The sequence below is a fragment of the Anomaloglossus baeobatrachus genome, chromosome 2 (genome assembly GCF_048569485.1).
Source record: "Anomaloglossus baeobatrachus isolate aAnoBae1 chromosome 2, aAnoBae1.hap1, whole genome shotgun sequence".
Lineage (NCBI taxonomy): Eukaryota > Metazoa > Chordata > Amphibia > Anura > Aromobatidae > Anomaloglossus > Anomaloglossus baeobatrachus.
This window is the reverse complement of record NC_134354.1, coordinates 709,052,267-709,066,714: the sequence shown is the minus strand read 5'-3', so window position 1 is coordinate 709,066,714 and position 14,448 is coordinate 709,052,267. Positions and strand designations below refer to the sequence as shown.

The window sequence follows — 14,448 nt, the reverse complement described above, 5'->3', positions numbered from 1 at the left end:
GGAAGGAGGCGGATCGCCGGCCAGAGCGACGTCGCAGGACAGGTGAGTGCATGTGAAGCTGCCGTAGCGATAATGTTCGCTACGGCAGCAATCACAAGATATCGCTGCTGCGACGGGGGCGAGGACTATCGCGCTCGACATCGCAGCATCGGCTTGCGATGTCGCAGCGTGCAAAGTACCCCTAAGTGTGTGTTCTGTATTGATTTCCCGAGTGCTCATAAAACAAATCCTATTAATTTGTAGTTCAATTTCTCTTACATCATACTTTTAGAAAATACCCCGCTAATCTTACCTGATACTAGCGTAGCTGGATTGGATGAATAAGGAGGAGGTAAAGATCCAGGAGTTATGTTGGCAGCGAGGGCCCCATTGACATAGGCGCCTGCACAGGGAAAAGGCAAACGGAAGACGTTAAAAATCAGCTAAGTGTTAGTGTTAAGGAATTAGGCTGGATTCACAGCGGAGATCATTTCTGTTCTGCCATAGAACTACAAAAACAAAAATGATGGCTGTGCTGGACCCATCACATAGACATCAGCGCTGCAGACGCAGCCCTATGTTGTCCGTCACGTTAGACTAAAATAGCATAGCCTGCCGGGTATCTTTTTCTATTGGCAAAATCTGTGATGGAGCCTTAAATTCACAGGTTAATTCGGCCTCCAGTTACATTCACACTTCCATTTCTGTTTTTACATCCATTAAAAAAAGGATCAGTTTTGTCCAGAGTCACCCACTCTGCCTCCATGTTTAGAAAACGAGGGAGGTAAATGGTCAGAACCCTTTTCTTCTGACACTTAACAATGGAGCCATTAGAAACAGATTAAAATCGGATGTAGATCAATTTTTCATTCGTTTTTGACGGATCCCCATATGCTGGAGCGCCCAAGTCTAATATACAAATGGATGAGAATAGGCCATGACCTGACGGATGAGATAAGCAGAGTGTGAATGAAGCCGTATTTCCGGTCGATGTGCTGTCTGTGTGTGCAATGGACAGCACATGGATCATTGCTAGCCTGGGTCTTCAAAAAATAGCATCTAGTGCATGAAATCATAGGCAGCTCCGTCTGCTCATCCGCCTGGTGGACGGGTGCAGGAGATGCTGGTTACGCCTGCAAATTGCAAAATGTGACTGGTCTGCAAAATTACAGCCCAAGGCTATGTTCACACAGGACTTTTTTGGCAAGTTTTTTTTTTCCTGACCAAAACCTGATCTTGTGGCAGGAAATCTCATTTGAGTCATCTGCGTTTTTGGTGCAGATTTAATGCGTTTTTTAGTGGCGTTTTTGGTGCATTTTCTCTACAAAATGGGTTGTGTCAATGAAAAAACATAGCAAAAACGCTGCAAAGAATTGATATGCTCATACTTTGAAATCTGCCACAAAAACACAGGTATTTGACAGAACAGTCAGGAAGAAATCTGCAGGTGTTTGTGTGTGTGTGCATGAGATTTCAGAAATCTCAGACTTTGCTGGGACTGTAAAAAGCAGTTTTTTATTAGCATGGATATGCATAAAACCAAGACAAATCTGCAGCTAAAAAACGCAGCAAAAACTTACCAAAAAAGCCCTGTGTGAACACAGCCTATTGGTGATGGACGCAACATCTGCAGAAACGCATGCATTTTTGGGTGCTCCGCAGATTCATGCAAAGGTTGGAACAGAAAATTCTGCCCCCACCATGGAATATAAAGCTGGTGTCACACTAAACGACAGCGACAACGACGTCGCTGTTACGTCACCATTTTCGGTGACGTAACAGCGACCTTGTAAGTCGCTGTTATGATCGCTGCTTAGCTGTCAAACACAGCAGAAGCAGCGATCATAACGTCGCTGTGCTACATGTGCAGAGAGCAGGGAGCCGCGCTTAGCGCTGGCTCCTTGATCTCCTGCAGCACACATCGGGTTAATTAACCCGATGTGTGCTGCAGCTACATGTCACAGTTCAGAGAGCAGGGAGCCGCGCTTAGCGCTGGCTCCTTGCTCTCCTGCAGCACACATCGGGTTAATTAACCCGATGTGTGCTGCAGCTTCATGTCACAGTGCAGAGAGCAGGGAGCCGCGCGCACTGCTTAGCGCTGGCTCCTTGCTCTCCTTGCTACAGTATACATCGGGTTAATTACCCGATGCGTACTGCAGCCACATGTCACAGTGCAGGAGCCGGCGCTGGCAGCAAGAGCGGAGGCTGGTAACCAGCGTAAACATCGGGTAACCAGGGAAAGGTCTTCCCTTGGTTACCCGATGTTTACGCTGGTTACAGCTTACCGCAGCTGCCAGTGCCGGCTCCTGATCGCTTCTTTCGTCGCTCTCTCGCTGTCACACACAGCGATGTGTGTGTCACAGCGGGAGAGTGACGACCAAAAAATGAAGCTGGACATTCAGCAACGACCGGCGACCTCACAGCAGGGGCCAGGTCGTTGCTGGATGTCACACACAGCGACAGCGACGGGACGTCGCTGCAACGTCACAGAAAATGGTGACGTAGCAGCGACGTCGTTGTCGTCGTCGTTATGTGTGACACCAGCTTTAATGAATGGTGTAATCCCTCTAATCACTGATGTGATGGCTGCGAAGATCACACACATTTCCTTGATGAATGTCAGATAAAGATCAACAAAAAAAGGAGTTGAAAAAGAAGAGTAGAAAAAAATAAAGAAAAGAAGGAAATGAAGAAAAACAATATGAAGAAAATAAGACTGTGGGTGAGGTTCAATGTACACGATTTCCCTTGTGTGAACGTATGCTCAAAACTAGAAATAAAGATAAAAAAAAAAACAAAAAAAAACACGTTTTCTAACAATACAAATGTAACTGTTTTTATAAAAACAAAAATACATGTTCGGTGACCTGCACGGGCTCAAACTTTCCATCAGTACAAGGTCAACCATAGGGCACATGCGCATGATTAGTAGTTACAGAAAATGCTTTGGAACCTTCATGGGCGTTTTTGATGCATTTACTTGAAGTTTTATTCTCATGCATCTGAAAAAACTTGGCATGCTGCGGATTTGAAGAAAAAAAATCTCTTTTAGGCTGTGTGCCCACGCTGTTTTTCTCCTTGCTTATTTTAATCAATCCTGGAAGGAAACACGCATCCCAGCAAAGTGCATAAGAATCGGACTTGCTCTGCACATGTTGTAGGTTTTATTACTTGCAGATTTGGTGCAGATAAAAATCTGCAGCATGTCAATCCTTAGGCTGCTTTCACACTACGTTTTTTGAACATGCGTCATGAACGTTTTTTTGCTGTAAAAGTGGATCCTGTTTTTTACAAAGAAAAACGCATGCAAACGCATGTGTTATTTTGCAGGATCATGTCACTTGAAGTTTATGGGCGGGCATTGGAGTCATGTGATCGGGAGTGAGGGGAACTGAACGTGACAGACTGGGAGCCGGCATCTGACAGCTGCGGAGGCTCGTAACCAAGGTAAACATCAGGTAACTTGCTTGGATACCCGATATTTACCTTGGTTACAAGCGTCTGCAGCTGCTAGGAGCCGGGCTCCCTGCACACGTAGCCAAGGTAAACATCGGGTATCCAAGCAAGTTACCCGATATTTACCTTGGTTAGGAGCGTCTGCAGCTGCTAGGAGCCGGGCTCCCTGCACACGTAACCAAGGTAAACATCGGGTATCCAAGCAAGTTACCCGATATTTACCTTGGTTAGAAGCGTCTGCAGCTGCTAGGAGCCGGGCTCCCTGCACACGTAACCAAGGTAAACATCGGGTAACTTGCTTGGATAACCGATATTTTTACCTTGGTTACGACCTCCTGCAGCTGCTAGGAGCCGGGCTCCCTGCACACGTAACCAAGATAAACATCGGGTATCCAAGCAAGTTACCCGATATTTACCTAGGTTACGAGCCTCCGCAGCTCTCAGGCGGGGGAGAGAGAAGAGAGGGAGGGGGAGAGAGGGAGGGGGAGAGAGGGAGGGGGAGAGAGGGAGGGGGAGAGAGGGAGGGGGAGAGAGGGAGGGGGAGAGCGGGAGGGGGAGAGAGGGAGGGGGAGAGAGGGAGGGGGAGAGCGGGAGGGGGAGAGCGGGAGGGGGAGAGCGGGAGGGGGAGAGCGGGAGGGGGAGAGCGGGAGGGGGAGAGCGGGAGGGGGAGAGCGGGAGGGGGAGAGCGGGAGGGGGAGAGCGGGAGGGGGAGAGCGGGAGGGGGAGAGCGGGAGGGGGAGAGCGGGAGGGGGAGAGCGGGAGGGGGAGAGCGGGAGGGGGAGAGCGGGAGGGGGAGAGCGGGAGGGGGAGAGCGGGAGGGGGAGAGCGGGAGGGGGAGAGCGGGAGGGGGAGAGCGGGAGGGGGAGAGCGGGAGGGGGAGAGCGGGAGGGGGAGAGCGGGAGGGGGAGAGCGGGAGGGGGAGAGCGGGAGGGGGAGAGCGGGAGGGGGAGAGCGGGAGGGGGAGAGCGGGAGGGGGAGAGCGGGAGGGGGAGAGCGGGAGGGGGAGAGAGGGAGGGGGAGAGAGAGACTGATCACACCAGGCTGGTTTCTGGGCATGCTCAGTAGAGCAAGCAGGATCCTGTCTATCAGCATGCCAGGGTTCACATGCGTTTGCGTGCAGTATAGTCAGGATCCAGCAATTTGCAGTATTTGGACGCAGCTCAAAAACGCTACAAGTAGCGTTTTTGAAAAAAGTTAAAAACTGCAAGTCACTGGATCCTCACTATAACGCACCCAAACGCATGTTGACGCGAGTCCATTGCAAATGCATTGAAATGAAAACGCATTTGCACTAGATCCGTTTTTGTGTTAAAAAAACGTTCAGGACGCATGTTAAAATAACGTAGTGTGAAAGCAGCCTTACTGAGTTTTTTCCTGTGTCTGATATAATCCACTGCAGTGTTAGAGCTCGAACACTGCAGTGGATTATACGTAAGTACTGCACTCATAGCACTGACATGTCACTTCACACACCATGCATCCGGCATGCTCTCTGTAGCCCAGTAACCCGGGATCGTCATTGTGACGACCCAGGGTTGTCATGGCAGCGATCGGGTGATCACATTACAGAGACCCGATCTCCAGGGAGAGGTAAGCGATCCTCTCCCTGCCACTTGAATGCTGCATCACGATTGATCGCAGCATTCAGGGGGTTAAACTGCCGGAAGCGGCGTGGGTACTACACAGGGCAGTGAGACCTGGGTCCCAGCTGTAACATTGCGATCGCTGGGGTACAGTGCAGGAACCCCCGCAAGCAACATGAAGTAAAAATGCTAGAAAGAAGAAGAAAAAAAAATAAAAAAACAAAACAGTGACAACACAAAAAATGTGCGTTTCTTTTCTGCGGCCTTTTTCCTGCCAAAACATGCAGTTTTGTGTACAGAAAATCTGCACACAAATCTACTACGTGTGCACATCCCCCTAAGCTCAAATCTGCAAGGAAAAACTAAGCAGCAGGTGTAGGAGATTTAGAAATCTCATTCATTTCATTGGTGCTAGAAAAGACATTTTTCTGCACAGCAAAAAAACCACTGGGTGAAGAAGGCCACAGTCATAACTGGACAATGCCTCCAACATCAGAATGCAAGTGATCAATATAAGGGTTGTCTAATCTTCTACAAGAGCGCGTACTTCCCCTGCATCTCAGCCTCCTGTATGCGGGCAGTATGCTCCTTCTTGACAATTTACTATTGCTCCTCTGGCTCTAAGGTCTCTTTCAGACGTCTGTGTTTCAGGTACGTGGGACATCCGTTTTTAACATGGATGCCACACGTACCCATGTTATTCTCTGCTGTTACTCACACAGACTGTGTGACCCCTCTTGGCCCGACACGCACACACGGAGACATGTCTGTTTTTTCTCCGGCAGCAGTGATGTCACACGGGCAGTCAGTGTGACACGTACCGGAGAAAACACGGGCCTTTTAAATAAAAAGATTTTCTATACTCACCTGTACCCAGCGCTGTTTTCCTTGCTCTGCTGCCTCCCGCTCCTGACCCCCGCTCATTGTATTCATTAATTATTCACTGCACTGAGGAGCTGGAAGCCAGAGCATCGCGGGCACAGCATTGCCGGGTACAGCATCACGAGGGCAGGTGAGTATCCAGCAAGCAGTGTGTGCGCAGTGACATCCAGGAGGACATTGGAGTTCCCAATGAACTCTGATGAACCCGTGAAGTCACCATGGTGACACCTGCTGTAGCGCGGGTGTCGCGGGGGTGTCATCAGGGAACTCCAATGACCTCCTTGATGTCGCTGCACACACACTGCTTGCTGAATACTCACCTGCCCTCGTGATGGTGTACCCGGTGATGCTGTCCCCGTGATGCTCTGGCTTCCAGCTCCGAAGTGGAATGAATAATGAATATAATGAGCGGGGGTCAGAAGCGGGAGGCAGCAGAGCAAGGAAAACAGCGCTGGATACAGGTGATTATAGAAAATCTTTTTATTTAAAAGGCCGGTGTTTTCGCCGATACCTGTCACATGTATGTAAACACAGATGTCACACGTGTGACACACGCATGACATACCGATGCAAGTGGCTTGCACCTGATTAAACACGGACGTCTGAAAGGGGCCTAACTGTGCGCTCTCCGATTATAATGCCATCTGAGGAGGATTGTGAGCCATCAGTGCTCCCCAGCAATCGGCCACTTTCACAGCATTGTATAACATTACATATGGTTGCCATTGCGCAGGTTCGCCTACTGCTGCTAAACTGGAACCTAAGCAGTAATCCAAAAGATTTTAAATCTGTTTTTCTGTTTTTTTAAAAAAAAAAAAAAAAAAAAAAAAAAAAAAAAAAGACACTTTGCCGTTTTAACCCTAAATATATTCTTGACAATTATTTTTGCTATATATCAAAGGCACGTCAATCCGATTTCAATAACGCCGTACAAGGAAAACTTGAAGACTGACCGCCCTAATAAATAAAAATTAAAAAAATAAAAAAATTAAAACAAAAAAAAGAATGATCATGATATGACTGGCCAGTCTGGTAGCATTTCTCTCCTGTACATGCAGTGAGGGGCGGCTTGTGGCACTGTGCAAAAATCATCATTTGCAGAAAACAGAAAAATAGTTAGTTACTGTTATTCTCGTTTGTCTTAGCCCAATCGCGACAACTGGTGCTAAGGCTTGTCGCCCCTCCCCCTTCAGATACACTTTGGCCTTCTCCAGCGGTATTTAAGGTTGACTGCTCCTTCTTTACCGCCACTGTCTTCCCATAGCAATCTAAAAGATAGAAAAGCAAGAAGAACAAAACAGAGCCCCGACACAAGTTACGCTCTGCCGTCTAGAAAGTAAACTGGAATACATTTTTTTTTTTTTTTTTTTTTAAATATAGTTTTGCATCAAGTTCCCCCACAATGGACTGATAGAGGTTTGCCTTCCCCCTGCCTCGTTGTCCTGCCGTGTGAGGAGCATGCACAAGGGGACGTCACCATTAGGATTGGAACATGCAGGACTGGATCATAAATGATCATTCACACTATTTGCACAATACTGACACCATCAAACACTACTCTAAAGGGAATTTGTCCACAGGTATTTTCTACAAAATAAAGGGATATCCAGCAATCCAAAAAGATCACAGACGTAAAAAGGGACAAAAAAAAAAATACAGTAAAAAGATGACACCTTTCGGATCAGCAAGAATCCTTCCTGATACCAATTGCCCTAAGTCGCTTAATTGGTACATTGAGTCTCCCCCCCCGTGGGTAATGTATTCTCAGTATACCTGCAGCTGTTATGTGAAGGACTCACAGGTTTGTTTGAGAACATTAGGGATCAAACTGCATCATGAAAACCAAGGAACACACCAGACAGGTCAGGGATAAAGTTGTGGAGAAGAGTAAAGCAGGGTTAGGTTATAAAAAAAAAAACCCCAAAAAACAGTTCTGAACATCTCACATTGTTCAATCCATCATCCAAAAAAAGAAGGGAATTTTGTTTACTTACCGTAAATTCCTTTTCTTCTAGCTCCAATTGGGAGACCCAGACAATTGGGTGTATAGCTTCTGCCTCCGGAGGCCACACAAAGTATTACACTTTAAAAAGTGTAACCCCTCCCCTCTGCCTATACACCCTCCCGTGCCTCACGGGCTCCTCAGTTTTGGAGCAAGAGCAGGAAGGAGGAAACTTATAAATTGGTCTAAGGTAAATTCAATCCGAAGGATGTTCGGAGAACTGAAACCAAAGAAACAATTGAACAACAGCCCGAAGGGAACAGGGGCGGGTGCTGGGTCTCCCAATTGGAGCTAGAAGAAAAGGAATTTACGGTAAGTAAACAAAATTCCCTTCTTTGTCGCTCCATTGGGAGACCCAGACAATTGGGACGTCCAAAAGCAGTCCCTGGGTGGGTAAAAGAATACCTCGATAATAGAGCCGACACGGCTCCCTCTTACAGGTGGGCAACCGCCGCCTGAAGGACTCGCCTACCTAGACTGGCATCTGCCGAAGCATAGGTATGCACCTGATAATGTTTCGTGAAAGTGTGCAGGCTAGACCAGGTAGCTGCCTGACACAGCTGCTGAGCCGTCGCCCGATGCCGCAATGCCCAGGACGCACCCACGGCTCTGGTAGAATGGGCTTTCAGCCCCGAAGGAAGCGGAAGCCCCGAAGAACGGTAAGCTTCAAGAATCGGTTCCTTGATCCACCGAGCCAAGGTTGACTTGGAAGCCTGCGAACCCTTACGCTGACCGGCGACAAGTACAAAGAGTGCATCTGAACGGCGCAGGGGCGCTGTCCGAGACACGTAGTACCGGAGTGCTCTCACTAGATCTAATGAGTGCAAATCCTTTTCACATCGGTGAATTGGATTAGGGCAAAAAGAAGGTAAGGTGATATCCTGATTGGATGAAAAGGAGATACCACCTTAGGGAGAAATTCCGGAACAGGACGCAGAACCACCTTATCCTGGTGAAAAACCAGGAAGGGGGCTTTGCATGACAGCGCTGCAAGATCCGACACTCTTTGGAGTGATGTAACTGCCACTAGAAATGCCACCTTCTGCGAAAGACGTGATAAGGAGACATCTCGCAGCGGCTCGAAAGGTGGTTTCTGAAGAGCCGTTAGCACCCTGTAAAAGGTCCCAGGGCTCTAGTGGGCGCTTGTAAGGTGGGACTATGTGGCATACTCCTTGCAGGAACGTGCGGACCTGCGGGAGCCTGGCCAGGCGCCTTTGAAAAAATACTGAGAGCGCCGATACTTGTCCCTTGAGAGAGCTTAGTGACAAACCTTTGTCCATTCCAGATTGAAGGAAGGAAAGAAAAATGGGTAAGGCAAAAGGCCAGGGAGTAAACCCATTCACAAAGCACCAGGACAAGAATATCCGCCAAGTCCTGTAATCGATCTTGGCGGACGTCGGTTTCCTGGCTTGTCTCATAGTGGCAATGACATCCTGAGATAACCTTAACGATGCTAGGAGCCAGGACTCAATGGCCACACAGTCAGGTTGAGGGCCGCAGAATTCAGATGGAGAAACGGCCCTTGTGACAGCAAGTCTGTGCGGTCTGGAAGGGCCCACGGTTGACCCACCGTGAGATGCCACAGATCCGGGTACCACGACCGCCTTGGCCAGTCTGGAGCGACGAGAATGGCGCGGCGGCAGTCGGACCTGATCTTGCGTAATACTCTGGGTAGCATCGCCAGAGGAGGAAACACATAAGGCAGTTGAAACTGCGACCAATCCTGTACTTATGCATCCGCCGCCAGAGCTCTGTGAACTGCGGAGATGGTGGATGCTGTGGCTTCCACCCACTGCAGAATTCGCCGTACTTCCTGGAAGGCTTGACGACTGCGAGTGCCGCCCTGGTGATTGATGTAGGCGACTGCAGTGGCGTTGTCCGACTGGATACGGATCTGCCTGCCCTCCAGCCACTGATGGAACGCCAATAGGGCTAGATACACTGCCCTTATCTCCAGAACATTGATCTGAAGGGAAGACTCCCTCGGAGTCCAGGTCCCCTGAGCCCTGTGGTGGAGAAACACTGCTCCCCACCCTGACAGGCTCGCGTCCGTGGTGACCACAGCCCAGGTTGGGGGCAGGAAGGATTTTCCCTGCGATAGCGAAGTGGGAAGAAGCCACCACTGAAGAGACGTCTTGGTTGCCAGGGAAAGAGAGACATTCTTGTCGAGGGAAGTCGATCTCTTGTCCCACTTGTGGAGAATGTCCCATTGGAGTGGGCGTAGATGAAATTGCGCGAAGGGCACTGCCTCCATCGCTGCCACCATCTTCCCTAGGAAGTGCATGAGGCGCCTCATGTAGGACCGCCACAACGGATGCCATGACTTTGGTGAAAACCCGTGGGGCTGTCGCCAAGCCGAAGGCAATGCCACGAACTGAAGGTGTTCGTCCCCTATGGCGAAACGCAAGAAGCGTTGATGTTCGGGTGCGATCGGCACATGGAGATAAGCATCTTTGATGTCGATCGATGCGAGAAAGTCTCCCTGTGACATCGAAGCGATGACCGAGCGGAGAGATTCCATCCTAAACCGTCTGGTGCTCACATGTCTGTTGATCAGTATGAGGTCCAGAACGGGACGGAATGAACCGTCCTTCATTGGCACCACGAACAAGTTGGAGTAAAAGCCGCGCCCCTGTTCCTGAGGGGGGACGGGAATCACAACTCCTTCTGTCTTCAGAGCGGCCACTGCCTGAAGAAGTGCGTCGGCCCGAGCAGGGGGGGGGGAGGTTGTGAAGAAACGAGTTGGAGGACGAGAGCTGAACTCTATCCTGTAACCGTGAGACAGAATGTCTCTCACCCATCGGTCTTGAACATGTGGCCACCAGGTGTCGCAAAAGAGGGAGAGCCTGCCACCGACCGAGGATGCGGTTCGGGAATGCCAAGAGTCATGAGGAGGCCGCCTTGGAGGCAGTGTCTCCGGCAGCCTTTTGGGGGCGTGACTTAGACCGCCACGCGTAGGAGTTCCTCTGACCTTTCTCTGGCCTATTGGACGAAGAGGATTGGGACTTGGCGGGGGGCGAAAGGACCGAAACCTCGATTGTATCTTACGTTGCTGAGGTCGCTTCGGTCTGGACTGGGGTAAGGAGGAGTCTTTTCCCTCTCATCCACTCATCCAATCGTTCTCCAAACAATCGGTCGCCAGAAAACGGCAAACCGGTTAGGAATCTCTTGGAAGCCGAGTCTGCCTTCCATTCGCGCAGCCACATGGCTCTGCGGACTGCCACAGAATTAGCGGATGCGACCGCTGTACGGCTAGCAGAGTCTAGGACTGCCTTCATGGCGTATGAAGAAAACGCCGACGCCTGAGAAGTCAAAGACGCAACCTGCGGAGCAGAAGTACGTGTGACCGCATTAATCTCGGTTAGACAAGCCGAGATAGCTTGGAGTGCCCACACGGCTGCAAAAGCCGGGGCAAAGGACGCGCCCGTGGCTTCATAGATGGATTTCACCAGGAGCTCTATCTGCCTGTCAGTGGCATCTTTTAGCGATGAGCCATCTGCAACCGATACCACAGAACTAGCCGCCAATCTAGAGACTGGAGGATCCACCTTGGGACACTGAGCCCAACCCTTAACAACGTCAGAGGGGAAGGGGTAACGTGTGTCAGCAAGGCGCTTAGTAAAGCGCTTGTCCGGAACCGCTCTGGGTTTCTGGACAGCATCCTTGAAGTTAGAGTGGTCGAAAGACGCACTCCGTGTACGTTTGGGGAACCGAAACTGGTGTTTCTCCTGCTGAGAAGCCGACTCCTCTATAGGTGGAGGCGGGGGAGATAGATCTAACACCTGGTTGATGGACGAGATGAAGGGAATTTTGTTACTTACCGTAAATTCCTTTTCTTCTAGCTCTTATTGGGAGACCCAGACGATTGGGTGTATAGCACTGCCTCCGGAGGCCACACAAAGCAATTACACTAAAAAGTGTAAGGCCCCTCCCCTTCTGGCTATACACCCCCAGTGGGATCACTGGCTCACCAGTTTTAGTGCAAAAGCAAGAAGGAGGAAAGCCAATAACTGGTTTAAACAAATTCACTCCGAGTAACATCGGAGAACTGAAAACCGTTCAACATGAACAACATGTGTACCCGCAAACAAACCAAAAATCCCGAAGGACAACAGGGCGGGTGCTGGGTCTCCCAATAAGAGCTAGAAGAAAAGGAATTTACGGTAAGTAACAAAATTCCCTTCTTCTTCGGCGCTCTATTGGGAGACCCAGACGATTGGGACGTCCAAAAGCTGTCCCTGGGTGGGTAAAGAAATACCTCATGTTAGAGCTGCAAGACAGCCCTCCCCTACGGGGAGGCAACTGCCGCCTGCAGGACTCTTCTACCTAGGCTGGCGTCCGCCGAAGCATAGGTATGCACCTGATAATGTTTGGTGAAAGTGTGCAGACTCGACCAGGTAGCTGCCTGGCACACCTGTTGAGCCGTAGCCTGGTGTCGCAATGCCCAGGACGCACCCACGGCTCTGGTAGAATGGGCCTTCAGCCCTGATGGAACCGGAAGCCCAGCAGAACGGTAGGCTTCAAGAATTGGTTCTTTGATCCATCGAGCCAGGGTGGCCTTAGAAGCCTGCGACCCTTTGCGCTTACCAGCGACAAGGACAAAGAGTGCATCCGAACGGCGCAGGGGCGCCGTGCGGGAAATGTAGATTCTGAGTGCTCTCACCAGATCTAACAAATGTAAATCCTTCTCATACCGATGAACTGCATGAGGACAAAACGAAGGCAAAGAGATATCCTGATTAAGATGAAAAGAGGATACCACCTTCGGGAGAAACTCCTGAATGGGGCGCAGCACTACCTTGTCCTGGTGGAAGACCAGGAAGGGAGCCTTGGAAGACAGCGCTGCTAGCTCAGACACTCTCCGAAGAGATGTGATCGCTACCAGAAAAGCCACTTTCTGTGATAGTCTAGAAAGTGAAACCTCCCTCAGAGGCTCGAAGGGCGGCTTCTGGAGGGCAACTAGTACCCTGTTCAGATCCCATGGATCTAACGGCCGCTTGTACGGGGGAACGATATGGCAAACCCCCTGTAGGAACGTGCGCACCTTAGAAAGTCGTGCTAGACGCTTCTGAAAAAAGACGGATAGCGCCGAGACTTGTCCTTTAAGGGAGCCGAGCGACAAACCTTTTTCTAACCCAGATTGCAGGAAAGAAAGAAAGGTAGGCAATGCAAATGGCCAGGGAGACACTTCCTGAGCAGAGCACCAGGATAAGAATATCCTCCACGTTCTGTGGTAGATCTTAGCAGACGTGGGTTTCCTAGCCTGTCTCATGGTGGCAACGACCCCTTGGGGTAAGCCTGAAGACGCTAGGATCCAGGACTCAATGGCCACACAGTCAGGTTCAGGGCCGCAGAATTCCGATGGAAAAAAGGCCCTTGGGACAGTAAGTCTGGTCGGTCTGGTAGTGCCCACGGTTGGCCGACCGTGAGATGCCACAGATCCGGATACCACGCCCTCCTCGGCCAGTCTGGAGCGACGAGTATGACGTGGCTGCAGTCGGATCTGATCTTGCGTAACACTCTGGGCAAGAGTGCCAGAGGTGGAAACACATAAGGGAGCCGGAACTGCGACCAATCTTGCACTAGGGCGTCTGCTGCTAGAGCTCTTTGATCGCGAGACCGTGCCATGAAGGTTGGGACCTTGTTGTTGTGCCGGGACGCCATTAGGTCGACGTCCGGCCTTCCCCATCGGCGACAGATTTCCTGAAACACGTCCGGGTGAAGGGACCATTCCCCTGCGTCCATGCCCTGGCGACTGAGGAAGTCTGCTTCCCAGTTTTCTACGCCGGGGATGTGAACCGCGGATATGGTGGAGGCCGTGGCTTCCACCCACATCATAATCCGCCGGACTTCCTGGAAGGCTTGCCGACTGCGTGTCCCCCCTTGGTGATTGATGTATGCCACCGCTGTGGAGTTGTCCGATTGAATTCGGATCTGCTTCCCTTCCAGCCACTGTTGGAAGGCTAGTAGGGCAAGATACACTGCTCTGATTTCCAGAACATTGATCTGAAGGGTGGACTCCTGCTGAGTCCACGTACCCTGAGCCCTGTGGTGGAGAAACACTGCTCCCCACCCTGACAGACTCGCGTCTGTCGTGACCACCACCCAGGACGGTGGTAGGAAGGATCTTCCCTGTGATAATGAGGTGGAAAGGAGCCACCACTGCAGAGAGTCCTTGGCCGTCTGGGAAAGGGAGACTTTCCTGTCCAGGGATGTTGACTTCCCGTCCCATTGGCGGAGAATGTCCCATTGAAGTGGACGCAGATGAAACTGCGCAAACGGAACCGCCTCTATTGCCGCCACCATCTTCCCGAGGAAGTGCATGAGGCGTCTTAAGGAGTGCGACTGACTTTGAAGGAGAGCCTGCACCCCAGTCTGTAGAGACCGCTGCTTGTCCAGCGGAAGCTTCACTATCGCTGAGAGAGTATGAAACTCCATGCCAAGATACGTTAGTGATTGGGTCGGTGACAGATTTGACTTTGGGAAGTTGATGATCCACCCGAACGCCTGGAGAGTCTCCAGTGCAACATTCAGGCTGAGTTGGCA

At 50.6% G+C, this 14,448-nt stretch overlaps 1 protein-coding gene across 2 annotated transcripts in view; it reads right to left on the bottom strand.

Moving 5' to 3' along the window:
- The window catches only part of PROSER1 (proline and serine rich 1), a 140,237-nt gene that overhangs the window by 20,000 nt on the left and 105,789 nt on the right, over window positions 1-14,448 (bottom strand). The window contains exons 12-13 of one of the 2 annotated variants that reach the window (XM_075337309.1): window positions 7,025-7,168; window positions 293-382 (exon numbers count right to left, since the gene is read on the bottom strand). In XM_075337309.1, coding sequence (XP_075193424.1) covers window positions 293-382; window positions 7,025-7,168 — 234 coding nt within the window. The remainder of the gene's footprint in view (window positions 1-292; window positions 383-7,024; window positions 7,169-14,448) is intronic. The other variant, XM_075337310.1, reaches the window with a different exon arrangement.